Raw genomic sequence first — 17,915 nt, 5'->3', positions numbered from 1 at the left:
CCAAGACGAAAACTTTAATATCTTCAAAACTAGCTGTGACCTTGCGACGAAACTTTACCGGAATACTTATCTAGCCAACCAGAAGCTTCAGGGAGAGTTTCGCACCATTTCGTGCTCAAATGAAAACTTACTATAAATAGTAACCTCGCATAAATGCAAGGTTGAGACACCATTTTTCCCAACACTTCTCCACCTCTAATTGTTTGGGAAGGTTTGAATATGTTTTCTCCATCCAAATCAATGCCATTCATTGTTTCTCCATTTTTAACATCATTATCTTTCATCAAAATAATAGAAGCATCTATTCAAGGCTCGTCTAAAACTTTTCCTTGATCACCTCCCATTTTCCACGTTTTTGTATTTAGTCATATTATGGTGATGTTCTCCTCTATTCTATTTCCCATATATCCCACTCAAAAGAGAGCCATTCAAAATTTACTCCTAGTGTGCCAAATCATGGAATCCATCCAAGAATCCTCCATACATATCTAAACTCGTACCCCATCATTAGGATTGGATCTATGTTAAGCCAATGATCTAAAACATGAAGAAATAAGTCCCAAAATGAATAAAGATCAAGATATCAAAACTCTCCAATCCAATCCATTTGTTGACCAATGATCCAATCTCTCTAGATGATGATCCCATTATTCATTTTCATTCCATCGAAGATGACCTCCTTCTATCTCGAGAACAAAGTACACCCTCCACTTCATCCAATGATCTCATTCTAATCAAGAGAAAAGTATCCCTTTTAACCCCCATCATGATCTCATATTTCCACTTTGTCTAATGATCCCCTTCCATACCAAGATCAAAGTAGTCCTCTAAGTCCCATTCATAATCTACTTCCTAAAGAGATAAAGATATTCCTTCCATCCTTTGTTACCAAAGATGTGACATGTAAGTGTTATTTTGTTTTTCAATGGCTCAAAATAGGTTTCTTGTTTCACAATGTCACTTTCTAAGCCATCCAAGCATTTCAATCCATTGCATGAAGTTTGGTGAACATATCTATTTTTTTGGGTCTTTTTTCCTACTTCAGTTTCTAGGAGTTAACATTATTGATGTCTAGTTTTTATGTATGCCTATAGAGCCCATTGGAGTTAAGTATGATATTTATTTATTCCCTCATATTGACATGATTTTGGTTTGCATTTTGCTGTATTTCCCTACCCACTTCAACAATTAGCACTTAGATTTCCATGCAATGTGAAGTAGGTAACCTGGTTTTGTATCAAACAATGTGAAGTAAGATAGGATGATTAATATCGTGAAACTTTTCATATTTGTATTTCTTTAAAATATTTTTTGTAAATATTATTTTATTTAAAATTCGCAAGCATGATGTTTTAGATTAATGCCATGCATTTCTATATACTATATTATTAAATATTTAATTATTTTATTTTTTAAAGCAAATTGCTACCTAAGAGGGTAGCTCCCATTCCATTAAAACATAAGAAAGATTACATAGAATCAACAATGAGTATAAACCAAGACTCTTATGGCCTAATGACCTCCTTGACATGCTCAATCTACTCTTGGGAAAACAAATTCCCATTTACACTTAGCATATACTCATAAGTTTTGATGTTGTTTCTGCCCAAACAATCCCTCATAACAAATACAACGTATGTCATATATTTCCATCCTTAATGACCTCTTCAATGATAAAAGCATATGCCACCTTACCTTGAAAAGGTTCCCTCTTTAGGGGAAGGGTACCAATAGTGGACATAGTTCCAATAGTGGACACCTTTTTGTCAGCGCAACCCCTCGGTACTAGACTGCAAAGGAGCCCAACAAATTGACAATGGAAAGTTCATTAGTGAATATCACATGTACCAATAGTGGATAATTTTGCACAAATGTTCCAGTAGTGGTGCACAAATGGGCCAGTAGTGGTGCACAAATGGGCTAATTATTGTTAACAAATGTCAAAAAAGGTGATCTATTACTGGGGCATTTGTCCACTACTACTACAAATTTTGAGTTACCTACTTTTGGTGCAAAGGAGTTCATGTATGGGTAGACACTTTGAGATGACCACTTTTTGACCTTTCAGCACATAACGACTTCCACAGCGTGCATCGTCACTAACCAGAAGTCAGATCCTTAGTTATAAGCAGTTAAGTCATATATGGAGACAACAAAAAAAAAATATTGAAATTCGACGTACGATTTGAGAGTTCTATGTGTGCGAAGTTAGTTATGTCCACTACTAGTGCCCTTCCCCTAATCTCCTTAGGGCTCCCAATGCAGGCTCACACAGGTTGGAAGCAACCAATCATCTAATGGCTTTCTTTGTCACTGTCATTTCATAGTCATCGGATGTCCGTGCTATGTTATATACGAAACACTCCATAATTTTGACATTGTGGATGTGTGATCCTTTCAAGACCTTGTTGCCAATGATAGCGCGTATGATGTCTTCCTCCACAATTGCTCCATTGTTGACTGTGGGTAGTCGCACCTGCATTCGGGGATGTGGATGAATTCCACCTCCCCATTGCTTGATGTTGAAGAACCTGCTAGCGCACACTCATATTTGCCTTCCATCTTTTGTGCTTTGTGCTTTGTATAACCAATTTTTTTTACTTTGAACATCATTTCAAATTAGACCTTTATTAAATAATTTATATTATAATCTATAATCTTTTATTTTTTTAATCTTTGTTCATCAAAGACATATTATATTCAAATATGGATGCAAAAATGTACGTTATAAAAACTTGAAACATTTAGTTCGACATGTTTGTGGCACTTATATGCATGAAAAATTAAAAAAAAAATTTATAATTATTTTTTAATTTTATATTCACTTCCACCTCTAACTCTCATTCACTTTGAGTTTAATTGATCAATCAATTTTGTCTCTCTATCATGGAATGAGTTAACTTTGTAATTATCTCAATTCATCTCAGCATCATCAAATCTCCCCCATTAATCCATATTAGATAATCTATACAATAGTAGTATAATAATAGATTAAAAATAATAGTATTAATTATGAGGGATTGAAGTGTCTCTAATAAAATTCACTTTTTTTTCAAGATAATGATAGAACAAATATTACTCAAATAGTCTAAATAATCTATAAAATATGAGGAATTGAAAGTGTCTTATATAGAATTTACTTTTTCTAACGAATATTAAATAGAAATATAATGATATGATAATATAATAATAATAATCTTAATATTTTTTTTTTACTTTAGTCAATACTTTGATAGAAATATAATAATATAATAAGTTTTTAATGGAATATATAGCAATGTTTATATTTCGTTGTTTCTGTTCTGCGCGGTGGGTTGAGGCGCTCTAGGGTTTGAAGCCCTTTTCGGAATGTTCACTCCCTCGCTTTTTTTTTGTGCAAAAGAATTTAGTGCATCTTTACAAATACCAATTTAATTAACTAATCTTACATACAAAGAGATTTTTATTCCAATTGAAGTGAAGTAGTGTTTTTTCCTCTTCACAATTTGACTATACTGTAAATTCTGAGAAATAGAACTTACAGGTGAGTCCGTAGTAATCTTTGTGGTAAAATCTCGCTGCTCATGGCAGGTGCGTGGGTGTGTGCTTGTCTAAATTGGGCCTTTAGCCAATAAAATCTCTTTTGGTTTATCTACCATTTTTAAGCTTACTCCATTATTAAGCTTACTCCATTAAAGAACTAATTAACATTGTGGAGGCAATTCATTCTAATAAACGATATCTATCTACTACTCCGTTGGATTTTACAAGAGTAAATGGAGGGAAGTACCAGTAAATCTGAATCGTTCCCAATCAATAACTTGTTGGGATGCAAGCAAAGCCAAGGAGAGGTCAGTTCTTTTGTAACTCATATTGCCAACACAACATCTACAAGCCAAGGAAGAGGAATTAATCCCACCCCAGAAATCAAAGCCTATCCAGCTCTACACAAAAGAGCAGCATGTGAGTACCACAATTACAAGCCCCTGGGCATGTCCTTCTGCTTTGAAGATTCTATATTGCAGGCAATTCATGTATACAATGGCATTCATGGGTTTTCGGTCTGCAAGGCTGAATTGCCTCTTGGCATCAGGTGATTGAATTTTAATTCCTATTTTAATTTTTATTTTTTCCCTATTTCAAAAGTGTTTGTGTTCGGACAAATATAAAAATTCAAGCCACGTAATGATATCACTGCATTGTATTCAATGCCCGCTTATGTTAGAATTAGGAAAAGGTAAAAAAATCTGTTAAGACATATGTTTGAGTATCTGTTGATTTGGGTTGATTAATAATTTTTTATGTTATACCCCTGACAATCTTTGAGTATGAGTGTAAATGTTTTTGGAAATAATTATGTTTACTTTGTTTCCATCAACATTTCTAATCACTGAAATAGTCCGAAATCCACCCCTGGGTTCACCACTGAAAAGTCCTAAGCTGCAGCAGGGTTTGAAAAGAACCCCTAGCATGTCTTGTCTCCTGACCCCGGTCCTGATCTTGTTGGCAAGAGTGAAATTGACTGTAAAGCCAAAAGAAGAGTAATGTGGTTGTTGGCAGGACTAAAACCCAGGAACCCACGCAGATAGTTGGTGAGAGCTCCATTACTTCTAGAAAGTCCTCCTACATTGCTGCCCCCTGCTGAAGATGTCAATGTTGTTGACTCAAGTGGAAATAAGGATGAGTTGTACGTGCCTTCTAAAACTGAGAAGGTCGTGTCGGATGATGATGTTAGTTTGTGTACTAGCAGACCTTCCCTGGATCACAGTGGGAAGGAGAAGATAAACAAGGCCACTACTGCTGAAGTGAACAGAAAAGAGGCCCATCCTAAAAAAGACAAGAACAAGACTGAGAACCCTCTCAAAAGCACAACAATGAGGAGCGAAAGGAACCGGAGATGAGGAGGATGACCAATTGTGTGGAGCTGGTAAAGAAAAGGTTAGTAATGTTTACAGAAAAATTAGTAATAAACACTATCCTTGTACTACCTGCTACTTTAACCAGAAAATAATCAACATTATGCAAACAAGATTGCTTTTCTCAGAAGAAAGATCAATTGAGTGGAGCTGGTAAAGAAAAGGCTAGCAATGTTATAAACATTATCCTTGTACTACCTGCTACTTCAACCATAAAATAATCAACGTTATGCAAACAAGATAGTCATTCTCAAAAGAAAGATCAAGGGTTTGGAAGGATCGGTGGCCAATGTCCTCAATATAAGCTACAATGCGTGCACTTGCAGAATACGGCTTCCAGCATTATAATTCTTGAGGAAGAGATTACCAGAACTAAAAGAAACAAGGGGAAGAAAATATCCATTCGTGGTTCCTGTAGCGACACCGATTCTTTCAAGGATGCTCCACGCCATCTATCTGAGGAAAGGGAGGCAGATCTCAATCTTTAGGGATTGTGCCATTCTCCCTCCAGGTAATTTGTGTTGGGTGTCTTGGTGTTCGGTTTTGGCGACAGGTTCTTTTCTGTGTTGTGTGCTGTTTGTGTTAGTAATGATCTTTTTGGTGGTCTTTTTCTTGGAGACCTATTTTGACATTTGCCATTAGGCTTTTCTAAAAGACGGGGACCCTCATTTTTGTCCTTTTATCTAATCAAAACATTTCTAATCACAATTCATTTCTGGAAATAGTGTAATTATTCTTTTTTCATATTATACCCATGTTTAGTTATAGGTTAATTTCTGACATTATGATTCTTTTTTTCCATGTTATACCCTAGTTTGGCTATCATGATTTTCTTAGTATAATTATCTTCTTTTTTTCGCGTTATGAAGCATGCATGGCTATCTGTTGGTTTTGGGTAATATAACTTTATTTTTTAGTGTTATAACCATGTATGGTTGCCTATTGATTTGGGTATTACCATTTTTATTTTTCTTACCCCATGTCCCCATGCTGCTGCTTAAATGTAAAATCTGCTTAAAATTAAGCAATTGAAGTGTTCCCATGGAAATTTTTAATTAAGGCGAAAGGATAAATTAGAATCTTTTCCTATTTTCGTGTAGCAGCCACTGCTTAAAACATAAAAATAAGCTTTGGAAAAAAAGGGGGCTAAAAATAAGCAGCAACTGCTTATTGAGAAAAATGACAAGTGGCTCCACAATTTTCTTTCCCTCTTTTTATGTTTCCATTTTTTTCTCTAAAATTTAGATGAAAATTCATTATTATTAAAGATTATATTAAAAATATAATTTAAAATAACTGTTTGTTTTCATAAGCAGCAAAATCTAACTTTCATGGGCCACCAGCTCCACAAATTGCTGCTAAAAAATTTGAGCAGCAGCTGCTAGCCAAAATAAGCTAAGCAGCTGCATGGAGACCTGCCCTTATTATACCGGTGTATAATTGAGTTGTATGTAAGGTATTCTTAATACAAGGAGAACTAGTTCCAATCGTGGAATATTGCCTGCCTGAATCCAATCTAACCACCTTCTATTTTGAATATGTAGTCAGTATGAGCTAGGAATTTTGTGAGCTAGGAATTTTGTATGTGTTGCACCCATTTTATCGTTGAGTGGGTTGTAGGTGTTGCTTAGAACAATGAGATTTAATGAGTAGTCTTTGACTTATTACAAAGAGACGCGGTTCCAATCTGATAGACATAATCCCAGCTAATTATCTACTCTTTTGCGTTGGTTAAACTTACAAGACAAATGTACATATGTAGGTTGTGTAGTAAGTAGGTGATTATTTTGATGAGATACCGTTATAATCCGGGGTTGCTTATTATAACTAGATCCTTTTTGAATCTAGTGAAGATTTACTTGATAAATCACTATGATGGGCTCTGGTTAAAATTTTGTATTTATTATACCCATATAATGTTGGTAACTGGGAAGTGTTTTCATGACGACAAGACTTAGTCATAAGTAAGGGATGCTTATTACAAGAGGCTCAATTCTAAGCTTCTGGACATGTCTATTAAAGTCTAATGAAAGATCTTCTAAGTAGAATATGTGTGTAACTAGTTTGAATTCCAGTTAAATTATATCTATCATACCCATGTACTGTTGAATGGTAATAAGGGGGTGCTTATTGTAACAAGATTTACTGGTAAGTATTGGGTGCTTATTACAACTAGACCTAGTTCCAATGTAGAAAACGTGAATGCACGGTTATTCTTCTCCTTCATATATAAATCAAACCATTAACGTGAATGCACGGTTATTCTTCTCCTTCATGTATAAATCAAACCCATAATGGAAATGAAGGAATGCCGATTTCTCTGCAATATCTGATATTGAAGGAGAAGAGGTTGTTATTAAATAATATGAAACGTGAATTTACACAACAATTTCTTTACTTATATGGGGCATGTGGTTGGCAATGGAGTGTTGATAATTGAACTGGCTAAAGTGAAGGCTGTTCTGATCTGGCCCAAGCCTTCCAATGTGACGGAGACTAGGAACTTAATGTGTGCAATTTTGTATTCAAGGAATTCATCAAATCTTTCTCACTATAGCAGTGTTTTTACATTCTATGTAATAACCCTTGCAGCAATTTTATATCAGATTTACAAAATTCTAATAACCCAACTCAGATTTATGATTTGCAACCAAACGGTGAAATCGGATATGCGGAAAATTGCACCAATGGACTTATAAACACTTAAAACCCTTATAAAACGTAAGAAGAAGATTCTACAGAAATTTTGGCATTACAACAGCATGCAAATATATGTTTGTGACAGACTACAAATCTGCCATGAAGCATTACAAAACAGACTCCAGAAATGGAGCTCAATGCTTCACAGATCCACTACAGATTCCAAAATACTCTCCAAACTTCTCATACTTCCCACAATAGAAAGATGCATGAAATAAATGTCTAACACAGTCAAGAACATCAATATACACTGTTATTACCAGCAATACAAATCTGAAAATAAACTAAGGAACTACAACACACTATTTATTACAACCCTTGTCAAAAACAACACACAAAAAGTCTCTTTGAAGCACAACTGCAACCCCTGGATCTGATTGCTACTGGAGACTTATAAACACACTGCCTGCAAGCCTCTATCCCCCTGGTTTATCAGCCTGGAAGATCACTCCTTCAATGGTTTCTCAGCCTCTAAAGAAGAACAACAAACCTTGTTGAAATGATAAGATGGAATGAATCCAAATGAAGCCAATTCCATGCATATATGAAATCACTTTCAGAATTCAAACTCAAACCAAAATGAGTGCCAAAAATCCCATTCCTAAGTAAAGGAAAGTTCCTCTTTCCAAGTGTCTCCAATCTCCTACAACTCCCAAGGAAACTTGCCATTTGCCAACAAATATCAAACGGCAATGGAATTCAAAATGTTGCTAAAATAAGACTTTCCTAAAACCCACACCATCACTTGAGTTGAAAATTCAAAATAATATCTTTGATGATAAATCATTATTGTTGATTTGATTAAATCACCCAAAAAGATATTATTTGCCAGTCTTATCCAAATGTCCTTATTTACTATTTTTGGAAAGCTGAGCTTACTAAAAATAGAAGTGCTGATTTTAGAAAGGGGAGATCATGAATATTAATTAAATAATCTTTCCCATTGTATCCTATCATAGTTGACTTACTATTTTTGGCCAATGGGGACTTAGAAAGTGTTATTTTTAGAAAAAGGGACATGACATTCTATTATGGCAGGTGGTAAGTCTTTTACTTGGCTAAGGAATAATAGATGCATTTTTTGAATAGAAGCATAATATCACGAAAACACCATTGCCTAACTTACACTAATCATTTGAGGTGGAAACGAATATAATTATGGTGGTTGTCCTATTAGGAGGAGGTAAGCCCAAATACTATCATTTAGAATTATTTCATGGAATAATTTTGAAATATTGCACATATGATAAGGAATAATATGCTCTTGTTCAAGTGGTGAAAAAGTAGAAGGATTATTTATTGGGTAAAGAAACCATTATTTATGCAGATACCAACCTCTCCAATGTTTGTAATTCCAGTCAGAACTTCAGCAAACACATTATTAAAATTTGATTGGTTTCTAGTGACAATTTCATTTAGTTATTAGATGCAAAAAACGTCTAACTAACAAGTTGGTAAGAGGAATATGTAGAAGAATATGAGCATGATACAAATCTCAGGGAAGCATTCAGCAGTCAAGAACTCAAAAATTGCAAGGTTTGAGTCTAAAGAGGATTACTATTTCTGATAGGGAATGCTATATAAGTTGGGTAAGTTTTGTGTGCCTAAGGAGGGAAGGATTTGATTGATAAGAGATCGTAGTTCAAAAGTTGCAGATCATTTTGGTTTGACAAAGATGGTAGCAGATTTGCAAAGGTACTTCTGTTGGACAACATGCAAGTCAACAGTGCATAATATACAATGGGATGTGTATCATGTAAACAACTAAGTCTAGCAATAAAAAGTTGGGTTCAATGTCATTGCCGGTTTGTTCTAGTCCATGGGAATACATTTCTATGGATTCTGTAAGAGGGCTACTTTTTTCAAAGGATGGACAATGATTGCTTGCTTGTTGTTGTAAACTGGTTTAGCAAAATGTACATACTTATTCCTTGTAAGAAAACTCTTTAAGGGAAACAATGCAGCAAAGTTATTTCTCACTAATATTTGGATTCACCTTTGATTTACTAAGTTCCATCATTTCAAATGGGAATTCCTAATTTTCTGGTAGTTTGTAGACTGCATTATGGGAAAAGATGGACACTAAATTGAAGAGGTTCATAACTTTCCATCTACAAATAGATGGATGGGCAAACTGAGGTGGTTAGCAGGGCATTAGTACCTTTACATCTCTTTACAGTGTATAACAGGATAAGTCTTGGGATGTGAATTTTTGACATATCCAACATTCTTATAACAAGGCAGTTCATTCTTCTAGTAACAAATTTCCTTTTGAAACAGGTTTTGATCACATATTCTCAAGTCTTTTTGTTCTTATTATAGGACAGCCACAAAAGAAGCAAGAAATGGCAGACTCAAAAGTTTACAAAGCTGACAGATTCATTGAGAAGATAAGGCAAATACACTTCCAAGTGCAAATAAGGTTAAGGCAGTCTCAATTAAAGTACAAAGCAAGACACAACCAGCATTGTGTTGAGCATTACTTCCATGTTGAGAAGAGAGTATGGCTCTACCTGAAAAATGAAAAACTAAAGGTAAAAGCTAAGAAGTTGAAGCCACTTAGCTATTGTCTATTTGAGATTATAGAACAAGTGGACAAGAATGCTTTTAAATTAGATTTGTCTTCTTGTATGAAGATTTATTTTGTTCCGAATCTTGAGAACTTATGTCTCTTTGAGCATTCTAGGCTAGATGGAGAAGTTATTTTGCCACCTTACATTAAGGATCTTGCTGTAAATAGCCAACAGGAGCTGGACAGAGACACTTTACAAGAGAAGGAAGAAAGCACTAAGAAGAGAAGTGCAAAAAAAAGCTGGCAAATTGGGTTGAAAGGACAATTGCAAAGCAACGCTTAGTCTTATCCCAAGAAAGAAGTGGGGAAGAAATTTCCTCACCTTATGAGTTCCTAAGTTTCTGTGGAAGGTGATCTGAATTGGATCACAAAGTATGCTAAGTAAGGTCCTATTTTGAAGAAGATCAAAATGTAAGTTGGAAAACAGGTACTAATGATCATTTTGCACTAAGTAGGTATTCGTTGCAATAATCAATGATCTCTTAAAGGTTTTTGTGAAATATGTCAGAACAATTACATTTTTGACATTTGAGTAATGCGGTTGTTTTTCTTTTTTGCTAACTACATAATGCAGCGGTTTAGTCAGATGAGAACAAACAGCTAGAGAAACACCTACATTTAATGTCTCTTCCCTTCTTTAGTTATTCCAACTTCCTTGTGAAGCTTCTAGAAGTGTGTAAATGCTTAATATTCTTAAGGGGTTATCGTATTGAGGTTGGTTGAATGAGATTTGGATTGCTAATAGACTTGAGTGTGTTAAGAGAGCTGGAGTGTGAAGTTTGAATAAGACATGTTGTAAATTGGAGAACTTGCTTCGGTGTCAGGGCATGCTGTTTATGTAAAGAATATCCATATGTATAGGACTGAAGAAGGTAATAAAGTGGTAATAGCTCAAGGAGATAGTGGCATGAGGAGGAATTCCTTCTTCTTCTAAAGTTTTCTTCCTATCTGGGTTTCTCAAAGTCAAATGTGGTTTAACGCATTGTTTTTTGTTTTTTTTTCACTTGTTTGTTATTTGTGTTTCTTTTCTTTCTAAACAGTTCACTTGACTCTGCAAATCCAAGTACATAATGACTGTTCTCAATAATGACGTAATCTCTGGTTGTCAGATTATCAAGAAAAACTATGTTCCATGATGTTTCAAGGATTAGAGATGGGGATGGCAGTGGATGACGGTATATGTATAAATGGAAACTCTTAGAAGAAGAAAAATGGAGAAACAAACACGTGAATAGGTAATTCAATTCTAGGGAGATAATCATGGTAGATGAGAAATTATTGAAGCCTGTTGATTTTATGGCATTTTTAACAACATAAACATTATAGGACCACCATGAATAATTTATATACTAAGTTCATATAAACGAGTCTAAAACTATGGAAGGACTGAGGCAGTTACTTGGGAATGAATTAGACCTTTTGAATGATAGACAATGGTTTTTTAAATGGATTTTTCAACCTATAATTTTCGAAAAAAAATTGAGCAAAATTTCTAGTAATATGACATAAAAATTCAGAACTTTTATTAGAAAATGAGCATAGAGGTGGTAGATAGTCTTCAGAAAAGATTCCCTGGTGCAAGGAATACATATAGTATCAAGAAATTTGAGGGTTATCTGACTAGCTGTTATGAGAAAAAGATGAGATGGGTGATGAATTGGTAATAAAGGGTTGTTATCAAAAGCGAAAATATTGGCAACTTTCAAATGAATCAGAATTAAAACTCAGAGAATTAGCATAAGCAACATAATAGTTTTGTAAGAGTTTCCACTGAATGGCCTACATCAAGAAGGCACTTGGGAAAAGAAGAAGATATTCAGGGACTTTTACTCAGATAACAACTGGTCCAGCAAAATACTGACAACATAATGTTTGAACTTTAAACATTATTGTAGTTGCACCTTACTCAAAAATCAAAATTCAAGTAAAAAATAAACTTTATACAACAATGTTGGGATCCAAGAGATCATAATTGCAGAAAAGTAAAGTTCAATAATTTAATAGTGAAAGTGTGTTTGTAAAGCTGGTAAATAGATTATGAGTGAACAGAGTATAAGTTATGAAGTAAGCTCTGAATCTGTGTTAGTTGCTATGCATGGTAATAGGTGTCGTAGATAAATTATCAAGTCGGACCTCTCACAATGCTCTATAGCTATAAAATTGATTGGTAGATTGATGTAGAGGGACTCTCCCTCTCAATCCACACACATACAAACTAAAATTATCATGAATTTAAATGCTGCAAATCAGCAAACAGCTTGGAATAATAAGTTTCAAACAAGAAACTTCTATTCAAATTCAAGGAGTCTTTAAACTTAAGAGGTGGACAACTTAAGTCTTTAGGCTAGGAGTCACTTAAGTTGCATAAAATGATGTGCCCACAGCTTAAGAATGGAATAGAATACAAGCCATAGGAGAGACTCCAGCACTTACCCAATAGTGCTCTACGTCCTCTTCCTCTTGGGTAATCCAAGGAAAGGACAGCCAATGCACCATTAAGCTTCATTGCTTGAGTTGGGGACATCACAAGGGATGACCCTTAAGGATTAAAAATGTTTGCAAAAGGTTTATATATGCAATATGATTGGAATTAGAATAATCTGGTTGATCCTGGTCCACAATTGTTGAATTTTGCAGAAGCATGGTGCCATTTGATGCATATTAAAAAGCTCTTGGGGGTCCTGGCCCACAATTGTAAGTTTTGTACAAGTTTGGTACCATACAATGCATGCTAAAAAGCTCTTGGTGGTCCTGGTGCACGAGTGTTGAGTTTTCTAGAAATCCAATGCCATAAGATGTGCAGTAAAAAAATTTTCCTCGAGGTTTAATTTTTAACTTATTCTACGTGCTGATTTGGTTAAAAAAGTGTTGAAGGGACTCAGCGGGCAATGCAGCATAGATTGCATTTTCAAAAATATTTTGTCTATTCCGCTGGTTACATGGTAAAAGACAAATGAAATTATTGATCGATATTTTAAACTGAGTTACTCAATTGAGAACTTATCCCCAAAAAGCCAGTCTCATATAATGGTGTGTGAACAGATGTTGAGTCCTGCCTGGTTTGGGCTAAACCAGAAAGAACAAATATTAAGGTGGAGACTTGAAGGAAGATGGCTTGGAGAGGAACCTCATTTGAAAATGATGATAGATCAAGGCATAACCTGAGATCTTAATTAGAGTTTAGATTAAAGCTAACAGATTTCCACAATTTCATTCAAATCTTGTATGCAGTTTCTGGATTAGATTGTACTGCATACAAGAGTTTAGATCACTCAAGGGAAATACAAATGGCGCATTGACAAATGGTTCCAATCTGCAAGCATGTTGAAACTTTTGAGTGTATAACAGTAGTTTAAAATATTAAATATAAAACTTTAATGTTCCATGATTTATCTTAACTCAGATAATTGTACGTGGGAGCTGTGATTTGTTGTATTGAGTCATTCCCATGTATGAATGCATACAAGTAAGTACACTAAAGTGGGTTGCGCTGTTCAAACCAGTTCAACTCTTTTAGATTGCAGTTAAGCTTTTTGTACAAAATATGTTTTACATTATTTGTGTGGAAGCGAAACTATCTGTCTTTATGAATCTCTGTATATTTAAGGAAATATTTGAATTCAGGTTTTCTTGATGACCGGAGTATGATGTATGATGAGTAAAATATTAAAACACCCCATGATGCATGAACTTCATTTGTCAAGAGGAGGGACTTTACTGTCTTTCTGGTTTTTCTGCTAGCATCAGCAAATATTTTGCAAAGGCATGGATTGGCATGATTGTCAGAATTTGTGATATACACAACAAATCTTTTAAGACCTAATGCCTATGAACTAATCCAAAGCTAGGAAAATGAATAAAGAATTTCAGTTTTCAATATACTGGATCATAAATACAAAGACAATTTTACAAGTATATAGACCTTTTGGTTTCATGAATCAAAAGACGACATGCCCAAGAAAAAAGAGTTGAACTCATAATCATCCTTAATTAGGACGGGAGTTAACTCACTCTTAACCACCATGATAGATGGAATGTAATTTAACCTATGCTAATAATTGTTAATCATGTGCATAAATTGAGGCACTTCACTAATTAACACAACAACCTTAGTGTGCTTAAATGGGATTAATAAATAAAATATAATGTAATTATTTTGGCCTGGTGCACTAACATGAACCTAGAGAGTATTTAATTGCTTTAACAATGATTTCTGATTTACATTTGTGGGGCAAAAAAAATAATAATGAGATAGAAAGAAACGTCGCTAAATGTAATCAAAGAATTTTGTTCTATTTAGTTGAATGAATTAGAAGATAGATACTAAATTATTCAAAATGTGAGAAGGTCCGCATAATAAGGAAGAGTAACTCACAATAGTTTTTTCTTAATATTCTTATGTACAAAACACGCCTTTTCAACTAATTACAGTTTTTATTGGTTTAATTTCAGATTGAATATGGATGGGCAAGAGATTGTGACTATTTTAGGCGAGCCCGATGATAAAATGGGTGGTGCCCATGGAGGGCCCATTTCCTTGGCCTACAAGGATAAAGGTCTGCAAATCAACTTTATCGGATCTGACTGGGAGGATAGGCATAATAGAATTGATAACATCACCATACACCAACCATTGGAGTAAACTGCTTTGAGTATTTGTTTTCTTAACGAATTTCAGTAAGGCCACTCTCTCATCAATAGGTACCTGAACAGGTGATCCATTTTTATGCGTCTGTTTATTTTGAAAAATGGATCACTTGTTTTGAATGGAACAATACTGTTTTTTATGGCTTTCGTTTTTATAATTTTTGTTCAGTGTAAAAGGCAAAGCATTTGAGTGGATGGCAGTCGAGTTCTCAAATAAACCAGAGGCAGTGGAAGATATTACAGGTTCTGTTACTTTATTTTCTAGCCACATTTGACAGTGTATTATTCTGAATGAACCTATGGCTTTTTGTTGTATTTGGCAGCCAGAATTAGGCCTGGCAGGGTTTCTTCAATATAATTCTGGAAAAAGTAGTGGAAAATAAAATTCAACTTAGATACCTTGAATAAAGAGTTCCATGCACTTCGCTTGGTAAGCTGCAAAGTCAGACATACCTTGAGATAACTGAAAACTATTAAACATTTCGGAAAAATAACCAAAATTTCGACTTCTTTCCAGTTCTAGTTGACGTGCTGAGTTAACAAGGAATTTCGGATGGACGACCCTCAAACGAAGAGGATCCCTTTTTCATCCCCTACAGAATATATGTTGTCTCTAATTACTTGCTAATTTCTCCATAGAGTTGAGAGTTGGATTCAGCTTTGGATTTGACAAACCTCTTTTTAACTAGGACTGTGACTAAAAATGCGGGACAAAAAAACATTTGAGTACTTGGACAAATTAGAAAGGGGACAAAAAAGGAAACATTTTGAAAGGTTGTTTAACTTGTCTATGGAAGTGGCTGGGCTCTTGAATTGAGTCCGTTTTGGAATGATGGTATTTTTTACACTATGAATGTTAATATAGCTAAAGGAAATGTAACTTTCATTTTTCCTTATCACTAGTTGATAATGTGTTTAGGGCAATAACCAATTATAATGATAATAATGAATGTGTTTGTTGTGCACATAAGTTGTCACCATGTGTTATATGGGTTGATGAAAGTTGTGTACATATTGATGAAATTGCTTGTTTTTGTTTGAGCAATGAAATTTTTTTGAAGTGATTATTGTGATTTATGTTGAAACCCACCAAGGCAACTTGACTAACAAGGTCAGGTTGAATCATGAAATACAAGTGATTAGTAAATTGGAAGCTTAGATAGAGGGAGAGATAACTTTATATTTATTTGAACGTTTGAGTTCCTTGGTCATTTCTAAAATTGAAGCTTACAAGTGGATGGGAAAGAACTTTATTTTTACTTGAATATTTGATTCCCTTAGAATGTAATATGATTGAAGCTCGGAAGAGTAGGATATAACTCAATTTTGCTTGAACAAAGTTCCTTAGATGTAAGTTCAACAGATTGATGGGAACTAATGATTAGACATATTTCATGTCAGTTATGTTAGATTGTTAGTAATGTATGATTGGCATATAGAGACGTTTTAGAAACGACCAAGTTATTAGTAGACACACAAATGGAAGTCAAAATGTAATGAAATAAATGACTCATAGATTTTTAGGTCCCTTTCTATGGGAATATTAGATAATACTAAGAAATATTAATGTGAACATTTTCCTAAGGGGGGTTGAAGCCTTTGCCAAATTTTGAACTCAAATTTGAAACTAAAAAATCAAGGCTGAAAAAGGAGTTCATAAGTATAGTTGAGCTGACGCAAGGGGATATGTTTTATGCATGGAGTCTTTGTCAATAGGTTGAATATTTATTGGTTGGGGAGAATAGATTGTTATGTTCCATACATTTTGTGCTGCTCCATATGGAGTGTAATTCTTTTGTATATAATGGAGATTGTACAAAATGGAGATTGTGTGTGTGTTTTTTTTTAATTCTTCATTGTTCTTCCTTTCTTGTTTTTTTAGTGTGCAACTCTAGGCAATTAGGAATTGGCGGTTCATTTGACTTGCTTAATACTTACATCATTCAATCCTGTTAAAAATTTTGCAATATGGGAAGCTTTGAACTATAAAACATTAAGATATAATATTTCTTCTTTCTAGCAAATAAACAATCAGTAGCCCATGGAATTTAGCATAAGCAATAAGGAATAATGAGTTCTTTTATTCACACTAAAATCCCATGTTCTTCTCCCATTGGCTCTTGGAGTGGGCACCTTGTAGTAGCCATGGTGACATGTTGTACCCGTGAAAAAGTTTCATATCATGTTACATTTCAAGCTAAATTCTCAATGTTTCTTTGAATCATAAGTCATATTTGAAACCTTGTTATGGTCATCTATGTTGTTTGTGTTGTCTCTCATTTGTGTCTTTGTAGGGCAAATGAAATGAGTTTTCCAACATAATTGGCAAAGTGATATTCGATGCTTGGATGACAATTAAGGGTGAAGATTCATCTAGTCATGAAAAAATGTTGCTTAGTACAAAGGAGCATGCCTAAAACATGTTTTATAAATAGATGCACACTAATGATGAACTTGCACAATGTTGAACTCGTCCTACTTTTTCATATGCATGTTTTTCTTTCCAATATTGCAAGTTTCCCTTCAATCTTGGCTTGGTTTAGATCCTCTTATTACATTTTTTACTAAAAAGAGCTAAGGTTTTTACAAATAGATATATAGTGTTCTAACTAGGCAAACTTGGCAATCTAGTCTAAGAAAAACAAATAGGATACAAGCTATTATATTTATTTTTGTTTATAGAGAAAACAATATTAGTGAATGGCAATGAGAATGATAACTCAATTATTGATAGAATGTCATAATGATTGTAATTGGTAAAATAAGAGTTATGGAACAAAGACTAGAAAATCATATTAGCAATCTAAAGCGAATGAATTCACACTTGTCAAACTTCAATGCATTTGTGATGCAGTCTATACAATTTTGTTGTTGTTCGAAGTCAACAAAGAAATACAAAAGTTGTATTTTATTCACAATGCTTGTACATATAGAAGATGGAAACACATCAAACAAAACAAAGAAAATACCTAGCATGCTACATAAACACAATGATATGATTTTGAGGAAAACTACACAATTAACTTTTAAGGACTTACTATTTGCCCTCCCAAAAATTCCCCCCACATGTGTTTTTGAAACCCTACCACTATTTTTGACAA

At 34.3% G+C, this 17,915-nt stretch overlaps 1 protein-coding gene across 3 annotated transcripts; it reads left to right on the top strand.

Moving 5' to 3' along the window:
- The first annotated feature begins 3,330 nt into the window (after window positions 1-3,330).
- LOC131857266 (uncharacterized) lies at window positions 3,331-15,127 on the top strand. Of its 3 annotated transcripts, none has more exons than XR_009358636.1 (3): window positions 3,331-4,072; window positions 14,620-14,868; window positions 14,984-15,127. XR_009358636.1 is itself a non-coding variant. In XM_059209523.1 (2 exons), exons 1-2 carry the CDS (start codon window positions 3,756-3,758, stop codon window positions 14,807-14,809), a joined length of 507 nt encoding a protein of 168 aa, XP_059065506.1. In that variant the 5' UTR covers window positions 3,331-3,755; the 3' UTR covers window positions 14,810-15,127. The 3 variants fall into 3 exon arrangements, 1 of the variants encoding a protein (XP_059065506.1); XR_009358635.1 differs by having other exon boundaries at window positions 3,332-4,072; window positions 14,620-14,880; XM_059209523.1 differs by having other exon boundaries at window positions 14,620-15,127.
- Window positions 15,128-17,915: the final 2,788 nt, after the last annotated feature.

Source organism: Cryptomeria japonica, chromosome 8 (assembly GCF_030272615.1).
Source record: "Cryptomeria japonica chromosome 8, Sugi_1.0, whole genome shotgun sequence".
NCBI lineage: Eukaryota > Viridiplantae > Streptophyta > Pinopsida > Cupressales > Cupressaceae > Cryptomeria > Cryptomeria japonica.
This window is presented reverse-complemented; position numbering and strand designations above follow the sequence as displayed.

Coding starts and splice junctions, on each gene's coding strand:
- LOC131857266 (XM_059209523.1), top strand. CDS start 3,756: ATGGAGGGAAGTACCAGTAAATCTGAATCGTTCCCAATCAATAACTTG. Junction 4,073..14,619: donor GAATTGCCTCTTGGCATCAG/GTGATTGAATTT, acceptor GTTTAATTTCAG/ATTGAATATGGATGGGCAAG.